This window comes from Strix aluco, chromosome 3 (assembly GCF_031877795.1).
Source record: "Strix aluco isolate bStrAlu1 chromosome 3, bStrAlu1.hap1, whole genome shotgun sequence".
NCBI classification, from domain to species: Eukaryota; Metazoa; Chordata; class Aves; order Strigiformes; family Strigidae; genus Strix; species Strix aluco.
This window is the reverse complement of record NC_133933.1, coordinates 10898989-10926753: the sequence shown is the minus strand read 5'-3', so window position 1 is coordinate 10926753 and position 27765 is coordinate 10898989. Positions and strand designations below refer to the sequence as shown.

At 41.6% G+C, this 27765-nt stretch overlaps 1 protein-coding gene across 5 annotated transcripts; it reads left to right on the top strand.

The window, feature by feature from the left end:
- Positions 1-262: 262 nt before the first annotated feature.
- B3GNT2 (UDP-GlcNAc:betaGal beta-1,3-N-acetylglucosaminyltransferase 2) lies at positions 263-26756 on the top strand. Of its 5 annotated transcripts, none has more exons than XM_074817321.1 (2): positions 263-283; positions 24310-26756. In XM_074817321.1, the coding sequence occupies exon 2, from the start codon at positions 24319-24321 to the stop codon at positions 25510-25512; it is 1194 nt and encodes a 397-aa protein (XP_074673422.1). In that variant the 5' UTR covers positions 263-283; positions 24310-24318; the 3' UTR covers positions 25513-26756. The 5 variants fall into 5 exon arrangements, with proteins under 5 accessions (XP_074673422.1, XP_074673418.1, XP_074673419.1 ...); XM_074817317.1 differs by lacking the exon at positions 263-283 and adding an exon at positions 2923-3519; XM_074817318.1 differs by lacking the exon at positions 263-283 and adding an exon at positions 3841-3970.
- Positions 26757-27765: the final 1009 nt, after the last annotated feature.

The window sequence follows — 27765 nt, the reverse complement described above, 5'->3', positions numbered from 1 at the left end:
CCGTGAGCGTGCATGGGGCAGATGGGAAGGAGGCTGATTTGGAGTGAAGCCTGAAGGGAGGATGTCACAGCGGGACGGGGGGAGAGTTGCTTTGTGGGATTGTTTTGTGCTAATGACACTTTATTAAACCTGATGAGTGACAGAGGAGATTTGAGTCTAGAACTGGAGCAGTTTTCATGCTGTTGTAGCAGGCTGAGGCACACTGAAGCCCTGCAGCCCCTGCCTGGGGACAGCACTGCGCTCGCTGTTACTCATACTGGGACCTGTTAATCGGCAGCATCAGGTAAGAAACCTCCCCAGGCTTAACACTTTGCTGGGTGTGATGCACAGAGTTCGAGAAGGTCGAGCTGCTTGCTCTCGGGGGGAGCAGGGCTAGAAAGTGAGCGCCTGCCTTACCCCCCACTGGGGTTTTTAGGGTGTAGCCACACTGAGCACAGTGGGGGCATTGTGATTAGACAGTGGTTTGACAATACGCTGTGCTCAGTGGCAATGTCGATTCTAGGTATTTTCCCCCCTTCAGCTAATTTTTGAGGCTCGGCTGCCAATTGGATCAGGGAATATATTTGGGTTAAAACACCTTCCCCCCTCAAGGTTTCACAACGCAGCCCTGTGACCAGCTGAGTCGGTTACATTACAGAGGAGCAAGCGTGGCCGTAGGTGTGGGACAGGGAGAAATGTCTTTTCCCCCAAAGACAGCAGACCATTTCGCCATTGTTCAAACTTCTCAGCTTTAATGTGTTTTTTCAGGCTCCTTAGCACCCAGTGTTACGTGACACACTGTTCTAGTTGATATTTTGTTTTCCTTTTCTTTTTAATTGATCTCAAAATATATCATTATGAAATCTCCTGTGCAGAGGAGCCAAGCTCCTGGCTGCCAGACGCTTAATTCTCCTTTTGAGCCTTGTGTTACTTAATGGACAAAGATGCTTGCTGATTTAGGGTAATTCCTCCCTTTGCTGTAATCTTTCTACTTTGATGAAAAGGACAGCTTTACTCAAACGTGAAGTACATCTATAAATATTTGAAGAGGAATGAGATGTCCCTCCCAATGCATCGTGGATGGGGACATTCCTTCCAGACTCCTGAACGAGATTTTGGAGCAGCTCCAGGAGACTCACTGCAGGTTTTCTATGGGCCTCCAATATTTAATGACGCAGAGTATGGGGGGCTCAGTATGTGCTGTGGGTACTCACGCTGTTTTTACCAAACCAGTCGTGCTTACACCTGTGCACATCAGCTACTGAGTCTTGGTGAAATGAGCAATGTAAAATGGAAGTGCATAAACATGTATTTTCAAGGATCGTGGGGCATGCTTACTTCTCCCTTTGCAGTGAAAACAGTTTTTAAATGACTGTGCCAGGTGACATTGAGATAATTGCTTTGGTTGGGCCTCTCCTTATATTGGATTGAGAATACAGGTGCTAAAAATAGAAACAAATGGCATGTGTTCATTTTCTTCCTGTATAGGACAAAAAGCTGTGTGGTTCATAGTCCACAGGAACTGTAAATCTGCTGGGTGCTGTTGATGTGGCCATGATGAGACTAAAGACTGTACTCCTTGCTGTAACAGCACACATTTTTATGTTTTATTTCAGTAAGCATCCTGGGTCTTGGAGATTTCTCTAGTTTGTTTCAGTAGGGATGTTTGGCCAGGATTTGTAGTCTCATCAATTTAGCAAGTAAGCAAACAACAAAAAAAAAGAGGGTTACTAATGAGTGAGTCATGCATGATTAGTATCAGCTCTGGAGGGCAAATTTCCAAAATCTGAAACTCTCAGAAACTTATTTACTAAGGGAAGTATTGACAGTGTAAACCTGTCCTTTTCTTCTCCCTCCCGGACTCAGTAACAAAAGCTTTGCAGACCACCACATAAAACTGAGCTGGTTGCAATTACCTTGCTTAAAAAGGAGAAATGTTAAAAAAAAAAAAAGTGATGTGGAATGGCATTTTTCAGCACGGTTGCGGGTTCTCCTCTTTTGCTTGATGCTGTGTGGAAAAAAACCAAAGGAATGAACATCGTCATAAAGATGTTTTGGAGCCACAACCAGCTGCCCCTGTGACTGTAGAGGCTGCCAGCCTGTACAACAAGGTATTATCTCTGAAAACCTGTTTTTATTATTGCAGGAGGGTGGGAAGGAGGCACCACCTCACCTCATCCGGCCAACAAAGCTGGCAGACATAAATGTCTTGGTGTTTGCCTTTCTGCTGGGTCAAGTGTGAATCCCTCCCTGTGGAAATGGCCCCCAAACCAGGCGCCCTCCTCTTGGGGGGTAGGCCCTGAGTGACACCTCCCTCTTGTGCTGACAGTCAGCGCTGGTGTATTTTGCAACAAGATATGGGTGCCTGTGGACAGCCGGCGGACACTGATGCCGGCAGACACTGATTCCACCTTCTCGGGGTGTTCTACCTCAGGAAGGGGGTGAGGCGTCAAGGGAGAACATGGCAAACGGGAAGCAGGGCTGCGGGCGGGCGCCATGGTGGTGGGATCGGGATACGGGGCTGGGCGGCCCCGTGGCGCCGGGTGGCGAGGCGCGGTGCCCCAAGCCGTGGGGCGGCGGGAAGGGTGGTGGGGCGACTCTGTCCTGCTGGGGAAGGGCCGGCGAGGGCGGCGGTGCTATGCCTCCCCCTCCGCCCGCCCGCTCGTCTCCTCAGGGACACGACAATCCAGCAACCGCGGGGACGACCGAGGCCAGAGGGGGCGCAGGGACGCCCCCCAGCCTCCCCCACCCGGCCCCACGCCGTGCCGCTCCTCCCGGCCCGCCAATCCGCTGCGCCGCGCCGCCCGGTCCGCCAATCCGCTGCGCCGCCGGCCGGTCGGAGGCGGGGCTTCAGCGGGAGCACCCCCCCCCCGCCCCCCCTCAGCCGCCTGCAGCGCGTGGCGCGAGCCGCGGCGGCGCCGCTCGGCTGGTAGGCGGTGTGCGCGCGCGCTCGCGCGGGGAGGCCGCGCGTGACGAGCGGGAAGGCGGGCGCGCGGCTCTGCCACAGGGCAACAAGTGAGGCGCTTCCCGACCCCTCCTACGGCCGCTCGGCCCTCCCTTCCCCCCCCCCCCCCTCCCGCCGGAGCCCAGAGCGCTTCGTTTGGGGCTGTTTTTCTCCCTTCCCGCATCCCTTCTCCTCGCCCTCAGCCCCGCTCCCTCCGCCGGGCCGCCGCGGGCTCGCACCTCCGCCGGGGCGCGGCCGGCCCTGAGGAGAGAGCGGCGGCGGCGGCGGCGAGCGCCGTCCCGCGGGGAGGTGGCGGGACGGGACTAGCCCTTCCGTGGCCGCCTCAGCGCCGCCCCGGCATCGCCCTCAGGTGCGGAGCCCTCGCCCTCTGCGGGAGCTGGCGGAGTGCGGCGGCATGGAGCCCTGCCGGCCGCTGGGGCCGTGGTAGGGCGGCAGGCCGGCGCCGGGGGGTGGGTGGTGCGGGGGGGGGAGGGACCCCCACCGCGTAGAGGCAGCCCGTGGCCGGACAAAAGCATGGTGGATGCGGAGGTGGCGGCAGGAAGAAACCCGGCGGAGACCCGCGGCAGCCTGGCAAGGTACGTGCGTGAGGGGGTCTCGGCTGCCGGCCCCGCCAGCGCTGCCTCCTTGGGGCGGCGGGGGTCGGCGCTGCGAAAAGGGCTAAGGAGAGGCGGGGGAAAGAAAAATACTCGTTTTTTAACTTAATTTTTACCTCCCCTCCTTTTCCAGATTGTGAGGTTTCTTTCTTACAGCCCCTACTTATTTGTGTGCTGACGGTGGGGGGCGAACGGTCGGAGACATATATATTTATTTGGAATTTTTGGGGCTTTTAAAATTTTTTTTCCCCCTCGTGGGGGTGGTGACAGGCGGTGAAAGGGTGGGGTTAAACCACGCGGACGCGAAATCTACCCAGGCGCAGAGGAGCATCGGCAGCCGGCACATGTTGCAACAAACTCGGTGAGAAGGCGGCAAAGGCGCAATCTGCTGGCATGGATGAAACTTAGGCCAGCCCAGCTGAGTTAAATGACCGTATGTTTGTCGTTGTCGCTTTTTTTTTGGCTTTTGAAACGTGGGGAGGAGGAGTTGATGCTGGAACAGTGAGCTTTTTCCAGAGAAAACCTGAGACGTACGGTTGCTGCAGTGCTGGGTGCTGCTGCAATACTCTCCTTGGCTAGAGGGGAGGACGCAGGCACGGTAGAGCCCGTCGGGTTTTCTTCGGGGGTGGTGGTGGAGCTAGAAGACTCGCACAGCTCGTGGGGTCAGCTAATTAGCAGGCTGTAACCTCGTAGGTTAATTATTAATATCTGCGCAGCGTTAGGACTTTGCTGTTACTGCGTAGTGCTGAGGTGGTGGCTCTAAAGTATGGACTTTGCGTTCAGCAAAGGTTCACTGAAAGGGGGAGAATGTTATTTTTGCTAGAGTTGGCCCAAATATATGTGCTCCTGTAAGAGATGATGCTTTTTAATCCTTCAAACTTCCTGAGACATGCTGTACCCCATCAGGAGGGGACTTCAGGTTACTTGCTATGATTGTGGCCAAACTGCAGCTCACAATTCATTAGTCATCCTGCAAAAATTTATGGTGAAAGTTACTTGAGTAACCCTTTAGTCTGACTTCCCAAAATGCTCAGTGCTGTTGGAGTTGATTATTAAACACTAATGTTTAGTTTTAACTATGCAAATTGTTTACCTGGTTTGGTTGGGTTTTTTTCCCGTGGGTGATTTTTTTTTTTTAATTATTTTGGACACAGAAAGTGGGTTTGGGCACAGAAGTTTCATCTGGATGTGGAAGGATGAATACATAAAATTACACGCTAAATATATAATCTGAAAGTTGTTGAGGAAACATGATTATAGCGTTCTCCTTTGAGGAAATTTCTGGTTAATTATTCCTCCCCTGTCTTAAAGAGAGACAGCCTCGAATTTAGTTCTCTTTTAGAGTTGCTTAAAACGGTTTCATGTTCTCTTGCAGTTCCGCTTTTGCATCAGATTTTCATGCTGTCACGGAGGGGGGTGTGTGCGGGTGGGGTGGAGGAGCAGATGACGCTCCGGTGAGTGGTATATGACGAGCCGAGGAACTGGCTGCTGGCAACGGCTACCTTGTCACCTCGGTGACCCAGCCTAATGCCTGTTGAAACCACTGGAGGAGTTGAATTAGCTCCAAATTATTACCAAATGTGTGGAGGAAACAAAACAGAGAATCAGCTTTCTTGTTCAACAGATGTAATTTCTAATGTTGGTTGGTTGTGTTTTTTGTTTTTTTTTTTTCCGGGGCCATGAACAACTTGGAGAGAATAGACTCTTTAAAAAACAATATTGCAATGGAGATGAATTCAAGTACAGAATGTTTGTTGTATAATTAAAAATACAATGTTTGAATTGAAATCTTTTGGCTTAAAGGCAATCCTGATTTTTCTGCTTGCTTTGAACATGTGACTTTCTACCTGAGATGGTGTGCAATACTGTTGAACAGCTATGAGGAAGCTACAGACACTGCATAAAGTGATCAAAAATTAGAATTTGTTTTAGGTAATTTTGTCATCTGTAAACTGGTTTTGCTTGGATTTTTGCTTGTTTCTTTTCCCCATGTACTATAAATAGATGAGGGAGATGGAGGAAAAGGAGGTACAGCAGCAAGGTAACACTGCTGAAGGGACTTGTTTTGAAGGTTATGCATTCGATGACTGGGAGTGGTAGCTAGCCGTCCGATGCCCTGTCTCATAATAGTTGTAGCTCACTAATCTCCGTAGAGATTGTCCCTCATGAACACAATGTCACTGGGGGTCAAAAATGTTGTTATTATTTATTGCCTGTAAGCTCCTCCTAAATTTTTTTAAATACTTCTAGGTAATAAAGATGCTGCTGAGGAGATCAATTTAAAAGTTGTGCTTGCTCAGAAAGGCTTTGATGAAAAATGAGAAGTGGCTAAAGTGGTTTTGTATTCTGTGCTGACAAATACATGCAGTTGTCTGCATGAATAAGTTATGCTGTATATGGAAGAAAAAAAATGCAGGATTTGAGTCTTCCCTCTTCTTGCCTACCCATCAGACTCCTTAGAGAATGGAGTTTCAGCAGAGTACTCCTCCATGGTGACTTGTCAGCGTCAAGACCCTTAGCAGTTGTCATTTTGCTGCCACCTGGTGCAGCTATATTTGTAGTGGGACTAGCTCTGATAGTGATTTTTCCTGTTGACTGTGTGAAACCACTTGAAGGAGAACAAATGGTGGTGATAAAAGACAGTCTATGTCAGTGCTGGTCGTGTTGAAACATAGGACATAGTCATATGTCTCCTACCACAGCCAATGTTGTCATTATCACAACAGTCAAGAAACAGGGATGGCTTGTCATCGATATGTGTGCTTGACTGAAATCTCTATAGCCCTATTTCTCCAAATTAACTAATGGAGAGGAAAAAGATTGAACAGTATCAATTAAAATCCTCAGCCAACTTCTTTGGTAACTTGTTCTTTTTCAGCAGATGACTTAATTTTTGACAAATGTGTGTCAAATTATCTTGTAAAATCTTTACTTCAGACAGCTTGTGAAACTTCACAAAGTTTGGTACTTGATCGGCTTTTTCTGTGTGCTGTCAGACTTGTGGGTTTGATGGAAAGTGGCTGAGCAGCTCTTGTCAGAAATACATCAAGGCTTGATGTTCCAGATCTCTCTGTTTTATTGGATTTGGTTGTTTCCTGCTGTAAAAATCCCATTAGCTGCTTCTTTTTTGGTTGAAGTATCAACACTCTTAAAGCCTAGTATGTTCCTTGTAGGTTTGTCACACACTTAAAGCTTCTTAAACTGTATAATTCTAAAACTTGCCAAGAATAGGCCGGAGGGGGTGGGGGTGGGGGAAGCTATTGGTGAGAGTATACTTACTGTGGCAACAAAGTTTTAATAATTTATTTTATTTAGTTTGATTGGTGTGTTTTTGTAGAAAGCACAAAATACAGAAAAAATATGTGTTCATTAACATAATGAGCCTTTTAACATGTCTGGTTTTCATGTTAATGTTTCTGGAAGGCCATTAGGATTGATCCCCTTCCAAAAGCTTGAAACCATTTTTGTCCCTTTCATAGGTTGTCAGTTTTGGATTTTTTTCCTGTTATGTCTATTTATTGTTTTTTCTATTACTATACAGTAGAAGTACATAAGTAATTTTGAAGCAAGTAGGCATCTATTTGCTTTTCAAATTTAAATTCTTTAAATCTTTTTCAGGTATACCAAGTTATAATCCCAAATGGTTGTTTGCAAAATAACATTTTTAACCAAAATATTAACATTTAGTTTAGGAAGAAGGTGTGGTTGTTGTGGCTGCCTGCATGAGAAATCACAGGACTTGTATTTGATGTTTCTAGTGCGTCGTAGGCTATATTCAGACAAGTGGTTCACATGGTTTGGAGAAGAATTTGTGCCTGTGAGTGCAGTTAATAAAAATGACTAATGTAATCTCCCTGTAATGTCATGTTCTGACCTCACAAATATATATGTAATGTTTTTTATCAGGCTGCTACGACTTCACAGTTGCCTTTTAGAATCCTTATGTGCTCAAAAATTAGCAAAAAATAGCCAAGAAAAGATGATGATGATATAATGAAATACAGGCTCTTCCCGTCATTTTGGTACAGAACAATCAAGTCACTAGCTGAAAGTTGGGGAATAAATCTCTCAGATCTGTTCAGGCACATTTTGCCTTTTACATAGGAAGAACTGACAGGTATCTTGGGCTTGGTACTGCACTTGTGTCTTTTTCGCCGATTTCTTTGGGCCTTTAAGGATTTAAAAGATGAGTAAATAAACCTCCCCAAGTCTCCAGATCGTGTAAAACTCAGTGAAAATACTGGATCATTAAAACGTCTTGTGATGAACTATGCAAAAGAATGATTGAGTGGATGTCTCATGAGAAGCAATTAGCATTTAAATGAGGAGAATCCCAGTGTCTGATGGGTGCGGTGCTGAGATTTTTAAAGGGAGAATTGATGAAACAATTTCACCAGCAGTTGGTTAAGAAAGCTTTGTTGTTTGAGAGAAATACAATAGTAAGAGTTGAAAAGCATTTAACTTGGAACTAGTTTTGTTCCTCTTTGTAAATAACTTCTGAAATTTAGCAGCTGCTTCATCTTAAGCTCACAGAGGAGCCACTCTGAGAGTGAATTGACTAAATGACTTAATTTGTAAGTCAACTATCTAAATCAAATGAGCGAGAAATCTTGATTTTTTTTTTTTTTGGTGGATGACTAATTTTCTTATTTTTCTATACAAGATCAGTTCTCTATGGTTTATGAACCACCAGAGGATATGCATGTTACAGTAGCAGTGTGGTATGGAAAGTTTGTGCCCGCCAAGGTGTGTGTGTGTGATGCTCAGCTTCCTGCCGCAGACACCTGCCCCTCGGCCTGCACTGGGTTTCCAGCCGATAGCATCCTGCTGTAGGCTGGTGCGGCTAAAGCAGGGCTCCTGTCTGTGCCCCCAGCTTGTTCTGGTGGTGGAGCTGTTTGTGCAGCTGCATTGTGAACTGAATTGAGGAACCAAGTGGGTTGAGAAATAACCTTTCTGTTTGCTTGTCTTCAGGTTTATACATAATGTAATGCAGTGAGCTGTGCAAATATGGGAATTCATGGACTGGGAAGGGGTGGGATTTTTTAATTCAGTTTAAGAAGCAGTACTGATGAATGTCAGACTGTACCGTAAATTTAGTGTTGTTTCATCTTACTTGAGCAGTGATATTTTTATATTTGAATGTTAGAAAATGGTAATGGAAGGCTGTCTTTGGCTTGGAGAATGTTACTGCAAACTTGATTTGGTTTTGTATAAAACCAATTAAAAGACATGCAGAACAGCTTGGAGTTGATTAGTCAAACCACTCAAATGTAGTGGGTACTTTGCATTGGTGTGCAGGTAACAGATACAGAAGTTCCTGTTTGGATTTAGAAGTCTAATGGGGTTGGGCACTTATCTGCGGTTAACAGAAATGGGAGTTAGCTGCCTAACCTGCTTAAAGATCTTTTACAAAATCCTCCTGGTACTTATATGCATCGTTAGCTGCCTAAAAAGTGCTGGAGAAATTGTTACCTTTTCTTGAAATTTGATAGGCTGGAATGAGATCTGTATCTTATATTCTACAAGTTTGACAGAGGAAAATGAACTTCCCTACTTACAACTCCATTGATTTTTTTGATCTTTAAATGAATTCTTCAGAAAGATGAAAAACCTTTTTTTCCTGTACTTGTTAATTACACTTGAAACCAAAACCAATTAAAGGCAAAAGTCTTTTCATGTATTTGCATTTTAAAATGTAGGTTTTGTATTCTTAAACATTTAGTTCAGTACTGTAAATTCAGAGACAAATCCTGGAATTCTGACCTGAATATTCACAGTATGAATTTGATTTGAATTGATTTTTGATTGAGTAACCGTATCGCACTTGTAGGGAAACATGACTTGAGATGGCTGGGAAGGTTACTGTCCCAGCTGTGTGTCCCATCATCCAGTCACTGGCTGGAAAGGTGGCAACTCATGGAAGTCAAATTGAAAACCAGTGTGTGTTTATTTTAACCCAAAAGGGCAATGGTCATTAGGTGCAGTAACCTCATTAGACATACCAAGTTACAGTGTCTTTGCTTTTGAAACATAGTTTTTAGTAGTGTGGCGTGCATCTGATGGTCTAACATGGGCAAGAAGACAAAGCAGAGGTAAAATTTTGATGACTTGAAGTATCGTGCTTAAAGGACGGCTTTGTTAGTTGACTAAATAGCGAATGCTCTCTATGAAAACATAAAGGTGGTTGTAATATGGTTAAGGCAGTAGTAATTATTGGTTTTAAGATAAAGCTTGAAGAGATGCCAGGAGGAGATGGATTGTCTTGTTTGTGGAAACTATGGTTATCTGCCTCTTGAATAGGTATGCTAAATCACTTATTTCAAATACAGCATAAAAGTAAGAAGACAGTTCCTCTCCAGCAGAATTAATCTTTTTAAATGACCATTGCAAACCTGACTGATGCTTTCAGTGTGTGATCCACTCTTTGTTCTTTATTACCAGAACTAGCATTGATCCATGTGCTAAATATCTGAAAGTAGCTCACTTCCTTAGCTTTCTGATAATTATGGGGAGATAACACTGGAGCAGGCCACTCTAGGAGTAGCAGAAACGGGTGAGTCATGCTAGTTCAATAGCTAACCAACTGCCTTGATTATGAAAAGTGTTAGAAATTCAAACCCCAAGGTGTGTCTTGTTATGGTTGAGGTTGCCTAAAGGCTAGCTGCTTCTGGTGGACCAGTGCACCCGGTGCTTGTCTGGCCCTGCTGGTGGGACCTCTGTGAGTGAAGGTGGGAACAGGATCAGTAGTGTCAGGCTGCAGCAGCAGCAGTGTGCTGGTACCTGAAAGCTTAAGCTGATGGAAAATGGGATCTGCTGCGGTCTTGGCTTTGTGAGTCTTCCCTCTCCTGCACTGTTACTGGTGTTTGTGCAGCACAGCAGCAAGCAAATCTAGTGATGTGAGCCAGCTGAAAACTAATCGCTGCTTTATTGCAAGGTTCTTTATCATCCTCTTTAGTTCCCAAACTGACTCACCACAGTGAAATCTGTGCAAAGGTGGGATGGGAGTCTTTGAAGTTTATAGGGGAAGGAATAAATTACAGGAATGTGTCAGCCATGACTGAAACTGTTTTAAACTGCCATGAAACTGTACCCTACAACTTATAATCAGTGTGATGAATGACAATTAATTTTCTTCCAAGAAATACTTCTCTGCTGCCACTCAGTTAAACCTGTTGATTCTTCATAATTTACTGTTTGTTCAAGCTGAAGCTTTCTCAAAGTTACATAAAAACTGAAGTTCATAAATCAGAAGCTGGCAGCTCTGGGTTATTCCTATCAAATTGCATAATGTCATAATTCTAAAGCTTGAACTGACCTTAGAATGACATGTTTTGGGTTTTTTTTTTGTATACCAAAATGGGAAAAACAGGTCACTTCCACTAATGCGGGCCCTCAAATACTGAGGTATTAAACTTTAATACTAATTTTTATAGCAAGTTGAGATCTTACCTTTGGTTGTCAGTGTGAAATCTCAGTTACTAAAAAAACCCAAAACCAACAACCCAAACCCTTTTTGCTCTTAAACAAAGAAACCAAACTTTTCTTAGCACAAATTATTTTGCATGCACAGTTAGGAACACCTTCACAGATGTTTAGTGTGGCTGCAGGTATGCCAGTATAGAATGGTAATATTGGCACGATGTACTAATTTATAGGGACGCTGCCATGATTTCAGTTGCCTTATGTAAGTGTGGTGGAGCTCTGTTGCTTTTTTCCCTGTAGAAAATCAGGACCAAACTTGAGTAGTTCATACCAGTAGAAAAATTGGAATATACATTAAACCTGGGACCGAGTTTATAGAAAACTTTTTGTAATGACCAGAGGGCTTTTCTTGCATGTACCTTGATCTTCTGTAGGAACACTTGAAACAATTCAAAATGAACTGAACATTCTTTCAGCCAATCTGATGATTTAATTTTAATAGGTAAAAAAAATATTTAGACCTAACTCGCACTGAATTCAATAGGTACACATTATTAAATATCTTCTTAATTAAACCCAGACCTTTTGTGAGAGACACCTATAATAACTTAAAATATAGACAAGGTTGGGATGATCTGAGTGATTTACTGGTAGCTAACTTCCTAATTAAAAATGGATGAAAAGATGGATCACTCCAGTTGAAGGTTTTGTGACTTTATCAATTTGATTCAGGGTTGGAAGTGTTCAGTTTGAGATAGTGGAGATCTGGTGGTATCTCTTCTATCTGTAAGTATTGTCGGGCAGAACTTTCACATAAACTGGTTTTAATGAAGTTAAAAAAAAGTTTTTATTTCCTGAATTACTTTGTAATGATAACTTGATGCGAACTTTGTGGGTGTTGCTGCAGTATTTCTAAGCAGCAGTATAAAGGTCAACAAAACTTTTGTTTCGTAGATGTTATTTGAAATAGCATACCTTAAAAGGTGACATTCTGGTAACTTCTCTTTCCTGTTTGAGGAGCTAGAGGGAGGGAAGCACCTGGAATTGGTGCAGGAAACATAGCAGTAGTCTAATGTACTCTGAAGGTTTTGGGATTCTGATATTCAGAACTTCGCATTCAGCAGTAAATGAAAGGACTATTCAGTCTTAATACCACAGTTGGAAGCTGACGTCAGTAGTCTCAGGACAGCAGTGAAGTAGGCTGTTAGGGATAGGGAGTTTTGGATTCTCATTATGCTGTTACAAACTTTAGTGTAGCAGGGATTTCCCCACCTTTGTGTTGCATCTTCTGACAAGTTAACTTCTTGAGTTTCATCTTGACATAACTGCTTTGAGCAACGCCTTTAAATGTTGTGCGTTATCTGATCGCTTTGAGAAGCAAGGCTCTGCAGTGAATAAGCCTGCTGACATTAGGTAGTAGTAGTAGTCTGAGAAATTTAAATGTTTGTAGTGCTCGCAGATCCCTTAAGATAGCTGCAGGATCTGTGTGCATTGCACCTAGAGGAGTTGGCTTCAGTGATAATCTGATTGTCTACTGACAAGCCTATATAGGACGTTATTCTTACCTAATGAAGACTGACTCTTAATGCGTGTGGTTTGGAGTCTTGGTGAGATCCGGTGATGGAGTGTGGTCAAATCTGGTTTATGCTGTGGAAGAACCTTGTTGGAACATGTTTTCTACTTGGTTGTGGTTGTGGCTTGGATAAGGTTTGGGAGGCTGCAAGCAGAGTCTTGCTTTGTTCTTCCACATCAGAGCTGTAGCTTGTGCGGGGTGCACGATGACTTCATCATCTTTGTGCCTTCCTACTGTAGTAGTTGCACAGGTTTTTTTTTTGGAAGCAGCTGCCTAGAATATTTCGAAGTTGTCCTGTGGATCATAGGAAACAAATTAGATGATACAACTAACATAATAAAGCCACTTTATGTGTATTTACATGGTGTCAGATGACAGTTACTGTCAGCCTGTGTGGGGAAAAATATTTACCTGTTCTGTAGTTAAAATAGTAACTTCTATTCTGTAAGCCAGCAGTGGTTCACAAAACTGGGCTATGAGTTACAATTCCAGATTGTATTTAGAGAAAATGCCATGTATTTTATGTACCACTGTACTTAAAATTCGGTAAAGCATAAAGTTATGTTCTCTTGTATTTCTAAGATTTGTATATTTAATAACCTTCATGAGATGTTTTTATAAAATAATTTTTATTTATGAAGTAGTAAATGCAAGTGATGCTGATTTCCACCTTATGTGCTGTTTAAGGCTATTCCTTAATTTCTGCATTCAATCTGCCATAGGAAACATAATCCAAATATGGTTCTTGGAATATCACCTTCATAATATGGTAGCTCCTGTAAGAATGAATGAGAAGGGAGCTGTTCAGATGTGGGCTATTGCTTTAGTGCTTGATAAAGTCAGTCAAAGCTTAGAAATACATTCTTTCATTTTCACCATAGTTTTTCCTTGGCTGATGGCAAAAGTTTGGGTTGTTGAAAATAGTTTGTGGGCCTCATTTTGATGATTAAAATTTTTTAAAGGTTTTTATGCAAGCCAGTTAATTACCATTGGATTGAATAGTACATGTTCATTAGATCAGCTTGTCTTAAGTATATTATCCACTAAAGAAAAAAAATAAAAAGAGTTTCTTGTAGGATACTGGATTAAATGCCACATGGAGTGAGACTTTTCTGTGTGGGGAAGTTGCAACAGTTTATATCTTCCCTTTTTTTTTTAACACCATTTCACTTGGAAACTAGGGTTTTTTACCCATCTGTGTGCAGGCATATGTTTATTCAGCATAATTTTAGAAGCTGGGTCTAAGCTTTTATCCTTCTGACTGCAAATGTGATGTGCCAAATGAATTGGGAATGAACATTGCAGTTACTTCCTGAAGTCTGTAGGTAGCTCCAGTATTGCTCTGCTGCAGAAGTTTTGTTGTAATTGCCCCCCTGCCCCCAATGTAGAATTATCCAAAAACTACCAGTGAAGCTGAGAGGCATTATTTCAAAGCAAGAACAAGACCATATTTGAAAACCCTTCTGTAGGAATAGGGCTACAAATGGGCTACCAGAAAAGGAGGGGCAGTGGAGAGCTTTGTCACTGTGCCTAGGGTAACTCCAATGCTTGAGGCTTGGTGATCATTTTATTTCGTGTAAGAACCTTCAATCCTTCTGTACCAGTTTCAGACTTGAAAAGTTAGTGTTGAGTTTGTAAACTATAAGATAAACCAGTGGTAGAGCTGACAGGGGCCCAAGTTTATTATGGTAGCTACTCTAAAGCTACATTGTGAAGCAGCTGAGTTCATGGTTGAGAGTTAGGTGGAGTGGAAAACAGTAACATGGAAGCCGTACCTTTAAGGCAAAGGGTGAATTGAGCAGATGACCACAAAAATGCTTGTTTCATTGGAAGACTGGCAACTGTCTAACAATCCTCTTTCACATTGGCAGTTTCAGATTGATTTTAAAGTTTATGAGGATTTTACTACTTGTTTTCATCAGTCCATTTCAGAAGGGAGGGGCAGAATCCATCTGGGAAAGGAGTTAATGGTGTGGGTAAGATAAGCAAAGTAACTTTTAAAGTGTAGCCCAAAACTGATTAAAAAGTCTATGATTTTGTGCAGTGTATGCTTCATTCCCTTAAATTGTAGGGCATGATCTGGGAGTCAACAGGTTGGTTAAGGGTAATATCAGGAACATTGAGGATTCAGGTCAAGTTAATCTTTTTACCAGACAGCCAAAATAAGTGTTGATTAGTGATAATTTTAGTGGTAAAATTTGTGGGTGCTGGAAATGGAATTGAGAAGATCCAACCTCATATGGGTGGCAAGACAATGATGACTTTCCTGAAAAATTGAGTGGCAAAAGCTCAGCATCATCCACCTGCGATGAGGGTTTTGGACAACCAGTTCCATGTGTGGATGTTTTAAATGAGAAAGCTTTCTAAGCTAATGGGAATACCCATAGATGTGTGTGGGAAAGAGTTCTTTCTCAAATGTTGTGGTTATTTTGGAAGTAATTTTCTTTCCTTATTATGTTTAGCAAGACTGAGTATGCTATGTGGCTTGTGCCTTATACCAAGCCCCATTGATACATAGCTTTAAAAAAGTCTCCACAATTTCTTATTTGTGAACTTCAAGTACTAAATGCTTTTTTGTTGCTGTTGCCATATCAAAAATGACCTAATAGAAGGGATGGCAGAAGACAAGGAAGTGCAAAATAGTTCCAGAAATAAAATGACTAGAACTACTATTGTGGCAAAGAAGGAGCAGAGGACAGATAAAAGGTTCGTTATATTAGCTGATATGGCAAATGGGCATAACTGCCTTTTTTTTTTTGTGTTGTATTTTCCAAGGGTTCCCCTCTTGCATGGTAATAGAAAAGCAAATTATTCCAAGTTCTTGCTATGTGAAAAATTGTGGAATTTATCACCAGTGGAGTTCATAAAAGTTGAAAATATGAACAGGTTCAAAGAGGGATTGGACAAAGTCAGATTAGGTTCAATAACAGTAATTAAACATGGTTCAAATGCAGTTCCTGGCCCTCTAATACCTTACTGCAGAAAATCAGGAGAGTATTACTACAGAAGTGCCTCACTGTACCATTGGTTTTTTGGTGGGGTGTTTTTTTGGGTTTGATTTTGGGTTTTTTGAGCAAACGTGCAAATGTGCAGAATGTGAAGTTAGATTGGCTTTTATTCAAACTCTTTATACCTCTTTATGCCTCGGGCTGTGTTTTAGGAAAATACGAGCACATCCTTCCTCAGTCTTGCTGTTTACTTGGGTCTTGAAATTCCATGCCCAAGTTGCACTGGTGCCTTTTGGTATTAAAATATTTGAAGAGCAGAATTTCTTCCAAAACTAAGTAATAGGCTCAAAGCAGGTATAGATGCAATTAATTAAAACTGTTGTCAAAATAAACATTAACTGCTCTGAATTTCATTCTATTTTTAATGCATTGTGTAGTGTGTTGTTATCTTGGTAACTTTCCTCCAGCTGGAACATTGTTTCAGACTGACTGTGGTGTTTGAAGAACACAGAAAACATTGACTTATTCAGAGGTAACCACTGTGACATGCTTCTGCAGAAGCAGAATACTGGTATCTGTTGAATTTGCCAGTTCTTAAGATGTTCTTAATTGCTATCGTGTAAAAGTGGACTTGTATGAAGTTCTGAGGGAAAAAGAGATATGGTTGTGTGTAGTTAAGAAGATAGAGTGTTCGGGTTCTTTAAAGCTGGAAGTAGCACAGACACTTTATAACAGCCTGTGGCTCTTAACGTCTTCACGTTCTAAAACTGTGTTGTTGCTTGATCCGGGAATCTCTTTTGACTCACTGAACAGCACTGAGGTATTAGAACTGGTGCATCTCACAGGAGGTTAGAGGGACTGCATATGGCTTGTGATGTGTTTAATAGTTTTAAAAATTATCTTCACTGTTGCATGCACTATTGTTAGCATTCCCAGAGGTTGTGCTGCATGTACAGCTGCTGTAAGGGGATTCAGGCTTCAGAATGAAGTTACATGCTGAGATCCAAGTCTGCCATAGCCCCAGTTATAGCTAGTCTCTCCAAAGAAAGGTGGTAGTATCTGTTAGGTACCTGAGTTACAGCTTCGTTTTGCCAAACTCCTGTTAGTTTATGCCTGAACCAGTGGAGCGTGGTAGGTGCAATATGTGCAGGTAATAAGGTTATCTTATCTTTTGTCAGCCCCAGTGAGTTAAATAGACATTTAATGCTTGGGTTTGGCAGTGAAATAATGTAGACAGGTTACTCAGCTCACTTAGAACATACAGCATAATTCCTGTCCTCAGTAGAAGATACAAGTATTTGCAATTAAAGGTGATGGCTTCTGTCAGACTTAGAGGTGGAAAAGTTAGATGTTTTACCTTGCGTCTGCATGATCTGTTAAAAAATGGGTATTATATGACTGTTTCCACCAAGGTGTAAGTATAATGTTGTCATTGCCATGATGTTAGATAGCCTCTTGTTAGAGGGTGGAAGGGATTATGCATCCAGAACCAAGGTTCAGGTCCTGGTGTGTTGTCATCCCTGCTGAAGAGGGGAGATCTGTCTGCTCCCCTCTGTCTGCTGTGTGCTTTCACTGTAGCTGCTGTGGTGCTTATCTGGTGTGCATCTCTGGTCATTGTTAGTTTTCTGCTGGGTTAGTGATGTGAACTAATTTACGGAGAGGCCTGGCAGAGCACCAGAGCCAGTGCGAGGGAGGGACAGGGCCTGAGTTCTTAGAGGCAGAAAGGGAGGAGGAGAAAGCCTCCATCGAAAGGAGGGGTCAGGCGATTAGATTGGTTCAGCTGCTTGTGGATCCACAGCCTGGAACTGCTGCAAGAGGCAAGGGTTGAGGCAGGTAGTCTGGTTAAAAGTATTGGGTTTTTTTCGTTCTGGGGTTGCATGAGCGTGCCTAGGTTTGGTTTAGTGCCTCGAAGTACAGATTTGCTACTGTGCCTGCATCTGCTGTGGAGCGTTTTGCTGGTGCAGGAGTGCTCATGCGGGTATATGCAGTGTGGGAGGGAACGCCACCTGAGATAGTCCGCATCATGTTACCTGGTATTCTTTTCCCAGGGGAATTGTTGATTGTCAATGCTAAATATTCAGGCAGTTTTAAGGGAGCTCTGCTTTGGATGGTTTCCTTAGCTGCAAATCTGTATGATATGCTGCTGTTGAGACTGCTCGCTGGTAGTCACAGCTTATTTTTACTGCTATTGAGCTTCCATGTTGAGACTTGAGATTATTGAAATTCATAAGTAAAAGCATAAAGGAAGAATGTTTTAATAGCAAAGGACTGGTCTTGGAGTGAAGAAGCTGATGTTTGGTACATCTAGAAACACCATTTAAACTTATTTTTAAATAGAACTATAACCTTGAAAATGGCTGTCGTCTTACCTGTCTTTTACTTGCTGAAACTTTCCTTCTTTATGTAGTAAACAGGAATACTGCATTTTCTTCATCTTGCTGGAAGAGTTTACTGGTATGCCTGTGCTGTGCAGTGGAATGCAGCACGGGTCACTGGGCTACCACAGGCTATTGCTGCCTTTGGAACGCAAGCTAACACCCTTGCGCTGTTCAGGGTTGTGCTGTGTGAACCTACTTGCTGACCTGAAATTGCTTTTAAGGGTCCTTGCTGAACAGTGTTGCATTGCATTGTGCCCAGTGGTGGTGTTAATAAAATTTACCCCTTTATTTGAAAGGGAAATGATGGAGCCCTCCTGCCAATAACAAGTAATTTTAGGTATTTAGTCACCAGCAATCTGACTGCATAATTTATCATGGCCTTCAGTACTTAAGAGCAAAGAAGATGACTTTTCAGTCAGTATTAAGACATATGAAGTAACAGTTGCTTTCCCTTTATAGCTCCCTCCTGAAGGCTTGTTCTTTAGTTTCATGCTATAGGTGTACTCAGTGCATTGCAAGGGGGATCTGGGGATGGGTATTCATCTCTGCAGAGTAGAGTGCTGCAGAAGCAGCTGCAAAGTACAACAGTTGGGCATCTTAGTAAGAGGCTCCACTGGTTAGGAACTTAAGTTTAACATCAATAACAGTCAACAAACATGGTCAATATCTGGTCTATGAATATATGGTTCTTTGAAACTCAGGTTACTAAATAGAAACCTGGAATAAAAGAAAGTTCCGTTCATTTAGGAAAGTGGCTTTCCTGAAGTTGTCTTATGATATCTTAGTTAACATGTAAGCAAGCAGTTAATCCTCTGGTATTTTAAACACTCGGTGTTTTGTTGAATATAAGCAGAATGAAGTAAGTTAGATATAAACTTGGTCTGACTTTTCAGGAAAGAGGTTTTTTGTTGTTTCATTGGTAAAATTGGTAGCATTGACTGTCAAAATGTATCCATTTGCTGCTTGCTTTCATGCTTGTCAACGCCCTTCTTTGTTTTGATGGTATTTCCAAAAGAGCACCTGCGTATCCTGCCTTAAAGATGTTTACCATCTATGATAACATCTCCAACTCAAATGAAGTAGTGCCTTGCTTAAAAACTGTAGGAAAGAAAACCTGGTTCATAGTTTAGGGTGATGTCCAGCATCTGCCAAAAACTGGATGTTGAAGCAAGTTCCAGGTCCTTAGAATTCCTGTTCGGATTGATTCCAGGCTGCACTCAGTGACTGCAAATCTAGGTGTATTTGTTTTGACATCTTGCTATAGAGGACTGGTTAAAGCATCATCTGAATCCACTGTGTCTCATTGTCTCTACCTTAGAGAGGATTGCTTTTTCTGAAATTTTTGGGTTTTAGCCACTTCTTTGCAACATCTGCTTCTTCCTCTTGCCTTTTTGTGTCCTACAGCTAAACCTCAGTAGAGATCTAGGCTTGTTTTTGTGCATAGCAATGTCTTAGTAGCATCAGTTACAAAAAAAAAGTTAAAACTGTTACCATGTTTCACATATGGATTTTGTGAAATCAGAACAGAAAATCAAATGTTATAATAGAGCTAATCAGAATTCTGCAGGATGCTAGCTCTGCTGTGAGAAGTTCAAACTGATATATGACATGTCCCTTTAGTTAGAGGCAGGTACACTTGGGGGTACTTATTCTTGGTTTTGACCTTGAGCTTGGCCTCCTCCAGATGTAACCCTTGTCTTTTGTCAGGAGGCGTCATGGCCCCTGTTAAATGTAACTTCTTGCCTCCAGGAAAGAGTGGCTCTTGTATAATTAATTCCTGGAACTGGATGGAGTGCACATACTCGATATTCAAGAAGCATTTGCACAGTGCTCTTGGATATATGGTTTAACTTTTAGGTTGCCCTGTGAGGAGTCAAGAGTTGGACTCAATGATCCTCATGGGTCCCTTCTAGCTCAGGAGAGTGGTTCTGTGAATTTCATACTAACTACTCTAGACTTCTGAGTAGGTCCTCATAGGCTTTTGGAATACATACACTCTTGAGATAAAACACAAAACAGTACTGTTTTAAAAACAACCCGTGAACAGTTTCTCACCATTTCACATTAATGTTATTTGGACTTAAAGCTTTTTGGATGTTTGGAATATTTTCTGGTAGCTCATGGCTTTTTTGTATTACCTGTTTCCATCTTCTGTTGTGGTTCATCTTCTTTTATTGATTGCTGCCTGGTCCCACAGTGAAGCTGGTTTTCTTCCCAGATTCTGCTGGCTTGCCTCCTCCATCCATCTCTTGATCCCAGTGCTTTCTTTTGTGGCTCCATAAATCTGTTCCCTTCTATCAATACCTTAGTTTTGACTGCAGTGAAGAGTGAACTGGAGCTGAAGAGGGCTGCTACTCCTCCCTCTTCCCCCCCATTTCTACAGAATCATTCCAAATACTGTATCTGTAGCAGAACCTCTGTTTATCCAGAGTATGGTTAACGTTAACCTTCTTTTTCCTAGCCGCATGGATGTTTCCTGAAGGCTTTGAACAACTAGAGTTTATGTATGCAGTGAGACTGACGCATAACTGTGCAGCTGGGAGTTGCATAGGCAGAACTGTGGTGATTTGTACAAACTTGAACTGATGGCTAAAATGGTGTTCATATCATTGTAGCTGAGAAGTTGAAAACAAGCACTGAAAAACTGTGTGTCAGGTCACCTTTGAGTGTACATAATTCTCCTCACCTTACCCGCTGAAGGTGGAAGAAATTTCTGTGGGATTTTCTGTTCCTGAGGTTCTTTGTATACTGTGACTTACTTTACCGATATATAATGTTTACTCTTGTGTTCTGCTTTTTATGATAGCTAGCTAAGTGTTCCAGCCTCTTCTTTTTTAACACCGAAAGCAGCGGGAATTTTTCGAATAGAGTATTGCTTTATGCTGCTCATCTTGGTTCTTCAACAAAACTAGTATAAAAATGCATCAGATAAATTTCAGTATGAGCCAGATCACTTTTAGTTTGTTTTTGGCTTCCCTAACAGATCTTCCATCCTCAGCAGTCAAAGGAGGCAGCTGGGAATTTTTGTAACATTAATGCTGATAGAAGAAGCTGTTACTGGAATAGGAGAAAGTTCTTGTGATCTGTCCAGATTGCTGTCGCTAAGCTGTAAGTAGGAAATGGGTGCTGTCTTGTGCTCTATGATGCTGCTCCTTAGCAAGCTGCCCAGCGCAGAAAATCTGTAATCCGCTGGCGCTTTGGTCAATCACTGCTGTGTCAGCAAAGCAGATGAAGAAATGAGATTTACCTTGTGTTTACTTGTGAAAGAAAAAAAAACCACCACACCAAAAAAACCCCAAAGCAAAAAAACCCAAGCCCCCACTAGCAACAACATTACAAATGCAGCATGCACACACACCCCCCCCCACCCCCAGTGATGAGAATTGTTATACCGTGTTTTGTGATAAATCCAGTTCACAGAATCGCAGAATCATCTAGGTTGGAAAGGACCTTGAAGATCATCTAGTCCAACCACTTGATGTGGAATTGCTGAGCTGGCATCCTTTTATCAATTCCTGTCTTCAGGTGTAATGATTAAAGCTAATACCTATTAATTATAAAACTGAGAATTCTATTTCAGTTTATAGAAATAGCCTTTCTGAAGTCTGATTGTTTCCTGTTTGCTTTTAGTTCAGGGACCTCAATCTAATGCTATGAATAAGTGTTTAATACAACCTGTCTTTGTCTAGTTTAGGAAAAGGATGCTTTAACAAAGCATTTTTTATCCCTTTTTTTACTTGGTAGCCCTTAGTATTGATTTGATATTCTTAATGAGTATATTTTTAAATGAATTGATAAAAAACACATGTAGGTAGCTTTTGATTACAGAAAAGAATGCTTTCATGCAGAATTGTGGGGGATGTTCATGTCCGATAAAATTCTTGTTTTTTCTCAGAAACACTAATTTTCTCACCAATGTTGGATGGCTTTTTAAAAATGAGACTGAAAATTATACTGGCAGTACTTATATGTGAGACTGATAGCAATTACTGTGCTTTGTGTGGTGAAACCACTGTCATTCTGCCAGACTTATTCTTTTTCTGATGAGAAGTTCTACCAAGTCTAACAGTAAGTGGAGATTTTCCTGTGTAGGATCCCCCTCTCATTTGCTGCAGGGATTGCAAGGCTGCAAGTGAAAACCCAGGAAGATTAAGATTCTTGTAGTTACAGAATTTGAATGCTTACCCAAAAGACTTAGTGATTTGAAGGATTTTAAGTGATTGAAATGAAGTCTCTGCAAATCGTGTCTCATTGTGTTCAGAACAGTCTCCGGTCAAGCATCCAGGTGACTTGCAGAGGTGTTGAATACTCACAGCTCAGTAACTGGGGCTGTGACAGGTGAGCTGTGTAGTGCTACGTATCCTGGAAAATCAGGCTCTGGCTGAGCTCTTGACAATCCTGTGTTTGTTAGCTGTTCCTGGCGGGGAGCTTCTCACCCTGCTGTCTCGGGAGTCCTGGGATCACAGGTCAAATACCACGTCATTTGTTGTTCTGGTGAGAAGTGCTATAGAGGACAGGGTAGATAAGCACTGATGTGTACGCTGAACTGCATGGAATAGTACAGAGCAAAGGACAGCTGCTTCTCCAGTATTTTCGTGTGTACTGGAAGGGAAGAAAAATGGTGTATAATAGCTGAATCTACTGTGGCAGTTGAAAGAGGAAGATAGTTTCTTTGAACTGTGTGTGGCCAGCCAGTGCTTTCTAACAATTCAGCTGTTCAGGTTGAATGATGGCACTGACCACAAGTTTGTTTTTGTCTTCGAGGTACAGAAGAAGACTACTTAAAATTAGAACAGCAAACTTCAGCTGGCTGAGAACAGGACATTAAATAAAGTAAATCTGGCCTGAGCGTATACAAAGATAAATATGCAGATGGTACATGAGGTCAGATCAAGGAAGAATAGGGATTTTTCTCTGAGTAGTCCATTGTTTCTAGGAGTGGCTTTTTATTTAAATTAAAAAAAAATAAAAAATACTTCTTCCCCCCCCGGATTTAATGAGAATCCAGGGGTCGAATGGGGGGGGGGAAATTACTGATTATTTGCCTGCTGCTTTCTTACTCAATTTTGTGTTTAACTTGCTGAGGAGTAAAAGAAAGTAAGACTGGTCAAACGAGAAGAGACCAAGGGTCAGTCTAGCTCAGGTGTCTGGTGATGGCTGAAAATAAAATGAAAAGGAAGAGCAAGTACAAGGTGTACTTCTCAAGTGTACCTTCCTGACTGCTGTTCCGCTGTGATTTCAGGACCTCTGAGGCAGTGTTTATAGCTGGGCTTTTGAGAGTGACTACGAATCTTTTATTTCATTAGGTTTTTCTGGTTTTCCAATAATCATTTATACTCCTGGCAAATGAAAGCGTCTTCAACGGTGAGCTCGGTATCTGACTTAAATGTAGTCTTACTAACTTTCTTACTCATTCTGAATTACTTTCTAGTCTGACTTCCCAATTTAGAGTGGCTTGTTAAATTTTGTGTAGCTTGTATGTTGATATACCTCTGGGCTAGTAAACTGTTTGATAAGCACTACTTTAGAGGAACACACTGTTTTCAAGTTGCTCCTTGTACTGTGAACCTTTCATTCCCAGGCTGTGGAAGAAAGAGGGATTGATCCATTTTCTCTCTTCAGTAAAAACAAGATAGGTCACAGAATAACCTTTGCTACAGCAGAGGTATGCGTGGTGTTCCTGGTCTTATGTATATGGGAAACCTCTCCTTTTTTGATTTCTTTTCAGTTTCTTTTTCCTTCCTAGGAATAATTACATTTTCACTGTCTGCTGCCATTTGTTTCCTTTTCCAGCTGGAGAAAAAAACCAAAGCAAAATTAATGTTCTCTTCTGTCTGCAGAGATCTGAATACCAGCAATGCAGCTGGCCAGTTTTGTCAGCCTCTCATAAGGAACAGCCAAGTGAAATGGACAGAAACTAATTGTATGCTTTCAAATTCAGCTCTGCCTGTTATGTAGTTGGAAGGTATAAGAGTGCAAGTATAAAAGTTTGAAACTTAAAATAACTGACATCGTACAGCAATTTATTCTATACCCTTAAGCTTACCTTACTAGCAGAAAAAAAAGTTTCTCTGCCTGCCTTTGCCAAGCTGAAGGGTCAGATTCTAATTACTATACAGTCAAGTGTTTCAAGGAGATTTAAATGAGGAGCAAAAACTGCTGGCTAATTTAGGTTCACTGTGAAATGCTGTGTAAAATTCCTAAGCAGCAAATGGAAGTTTTACATTCTTACCAGCTTCTTGTTTGCTGATGAAACTCCAAACCTCTACTAGGTGTAGGTGTGCATGTGCTAGAGGTAGATTAGTTTTTCTCTTTTTTTGGGTGTAGGTAAGCTCTGGGTTTAGGTTACTAACTTGCACATTCTTTGTCTGAAAATGGTTTGCATTTTTATGAGATGAAGAACTTGGTAGGAAGAAGGCTAAAAATACATTTTTTTTTTTTCTCTTTCCAGATATGAGAAATGAGTGTTGGACGCAGAAGATTAAAGCTGCTGGGAATTCTGATGATGGTAAACATTTTTATTTATGTGATTGTGGAAGTCTCAAAAAGTGGCAGCCAAGAGAAGAATGCAAAAGGCCGTGTTATTATACCACGCAGCAAATTCTGGAGAAAATACACTCCTCACAAAGCTTATTGGAACAAACAGCAACAGAAGCTTGAACTGCTGTACAACCCTATTCTGAACTTGCTTTCCAATATGACTGTGGAAGAGAACTTAGTTTCTAACTCGAGCATTCTCAGTTCCTGCGACCCTGACCCATGGGTACATTCAGAGGTTAGTGACTTTGCAAACTTGCCGGACAGATTCAAAGACTTTCTACTTTATTTGAGATGTAGAAATTACTCATTATTAATGGATCAACCAAACAAGTGCAAACATAGACCTTTTCTGCTGCTGGCTATTAAGTCACTTACACCCCATTTTGATAGAAGGCAAGCAATTAGGGAATCCTGGGGCAAGGAAATAAAATCGGGGGATGTGACAGTCAAAAGGGTCTTCTTACTTGGACAGACCCCACCAGAGGATAATTTCCCTGATCTTTCAGACATGATAAAATTTGAGAGTGAAACCCACCAAGACATTCTCCTCTGGAACTACAGAGACACTTTCTTCAATTTAACTCTGAAAGAGGTGCTGTTTCTTAAGTGGGTCAGCAGCAGCTGCGCAGATGTCCAGTTTATTTTTAAGGGTGATGATGATGTTTTTGTGAATACCCATCAGATCCTGGATTACTTGAAGAGCTTATCAAAGGACAAAGCCAAAGACTTATTTATAGGCGATGTAATCAAAGATGCTGGACCTCATAGAGAAAAAAAATTGAAGTACTACATCCCAGAAAGTGTTTATGAAGGTTCATATCCTCCATATGCAGGAGGTGGTGGGTTTCTGTACTCTGGTGATCTGGCATTAAGACTGAATAATGCATCTGAGCAGGTACTCCTTTACCCTATTGATGATGTTTATACTGGAATGTGCCTTCAGAAGCTTGGGCTTGCTCCGGAAAAACACAAAGGCTTCAAAACATTTGATATTGAAGAGAAATACAGAAATAACATATGTTCCTACACAAACTTAATGTTAGTACATAGTAGAAAACCTCAAGAAATGATTAAGATTTGGACACGCTTGCAGGATCCACACTTAAATTGTTAAAGTAATGTGCATAAGTGTCTTAAGTCCAAATAACTTTCCAAGATTGGCTCGGACTTTCTTGGTGGACCATTGAAGCTCTGTTTAATAGTTTAATTTTCTCTGGAAACTTCTTCCTGTACTTTTGAAAATGAAAATAACATTAAAATTTGAGGGGATGGCTTGAAGACTTGGTCCTGACTTTTCCACTGTCCTGGTGGTCATCATTTCAATATTAGTCTTAATTTTGAAAAGGACTTCAAGGATGTAACTAGCTGTCAGTTAGCTGTATTGGAAACAGGGATTGCCTACTGCAATGCATCTTTCATTAATTGTGATGGTGGAGGATAATTTTTCCTTGAGTAGTGTTTGTGTGTGGCTGTATGGAAACCACTGTAAATTGAAAATTCACAAATTGGAGGAATGTAGTTTTACTTTAAGTATGAAACACTCTTATGAGACTTTAACTATTGAATTTTTTTAATTTATAGTTTCCAGTCTTTTTGCACCCCAGAACAGTGTTTTCTCCTTTACTTATGATCTTTTGTGCAAAGCATGCCTGTGTCTGAAGGATTCACCCTTTCATTAGATTATGTTTTTTTAATAAAAAAAGCATAATACTGTTTGAAACACCCCATAAAAGAGCTGAGTATATAAGGAAAAGGAAGAACAGATTTTGTTTGGGGCTGGGTACTAGGTACAGTTAGGTCTGCCCCCTGCCCCAAGCTTATGTGAGGTAAAGTTGACTTGTTGCTCATGTTATTTATGTGAAAAGCTACCCTGGTCAGTCCTTGTTTTCTATTTTGGCACTAAATGTGATCAGGTAGCTTGATTTGATGCAGAGAACTGAAATTGCACATTGCTTCTGAGAGCATGGTTGGATATCCTATAAAGCGGTAGCATATCTAAAATTGTGCAGATCCTAAGAGTTTTGAATTTTGAAACAAACTTTGAAGTTGCATGATGTCTCATGTAGAGTTAAACATGTTCTCAAAACTCAGATCTTCTGTATTTTCACATCTTGCTTATAAGACTTATTCTAAATAGTGGTTGCTTCCTTTGTATATGTAGAAGTGCCTGTCTATTTATTGTTCAGATTGAAGACCAAAACATTTTCTTAAATATATTTTGTGTAACATTTTATTTGTATAGTGTTGTCACTCAGATATTTAAATAGAGCATGATATTTTAAATCCGTGAGACGTGTAACATGTTAAATAAAGCTAATTGTTATTTTTGAATTTGAAAAATAAAACGTGATTTAAATATTTCTTGTAACGCTTCATTTGAGACCCAATGTTGGCTTACAGAGAAGTTGCACTCTACTGCGTGGCATTCAGTAACAACACACTGCAGAAGTTCAGAAGCAAAAGACTTCATTTGGCAACTTTCTCTAACGCTTATGTAGCAGACTATCAAGAAAACACTGTCGCAACTGTGTGTGCATTTGTTAGATACTGTAATAGATGGACGACTCTGGCAAAAGCAAGGGAACGTTAAGTGCCCTAGGAAAAATAGTACATAGAGAAATAATTGCCTGTACAATAACACTGCTTGTACAATTGAAAGGAGTCAAGGAATGGATTGAATGGCTAGCACTTTAATTTTTGTTTGAAATAACTTGGCAGCTACAACTCTTTTGGCTTCTTCACCTGCTTTCTTGTTCCTTTGTTTACCTTGAAGAACAAATGTGGTGCTTTTTTGAGGGGGTGGGGGAGGGAGGCAGGGTGGTCTGGTCTTCCACCTTTGTGTTCTGTAGATGTTCACATCAACCCTGGGATAGATAAAGACAGACTGTACTCTGGTATTGTGCCATGAGGTGTGGCCCCTGTGCCTTGTCATTCCTCATGAGAAATTTCTTCTTTCTGCAGATTTTACTTTCTTACGTGTTACTTCCTATTCTGTTCTTCCTAGTGTGCTAAGCACCCTGTTTCTTTCTAAATATTAGTGGGATTTTTGTCAAGAGTTTGGGCCAAGTGAAAGGAAGGAGGTTATGCTGATGATGGGGACTGTAAGTAGAGATGTGGTGTTAAAAGTCTTTGTGGACTAGAGAGAGGAAGAGGAGGGTACTGTGGGTGAGCAGAGATATGGTGGGAGAGAGTGGCAGAGGGGGAGGCAAGTGAGAACTAAATGTAGTGATGAGTTCCAGGGAAGGATCGAACACAAACAAGACCAGGTTGCAGAAACAAAGGGACAGGAAAAGAGCCTAAGAATTAAATCATATGAGTAAGATAGGGTGGAGTGCACATGTGATATTAACCTGTTAGTAAAATGGGT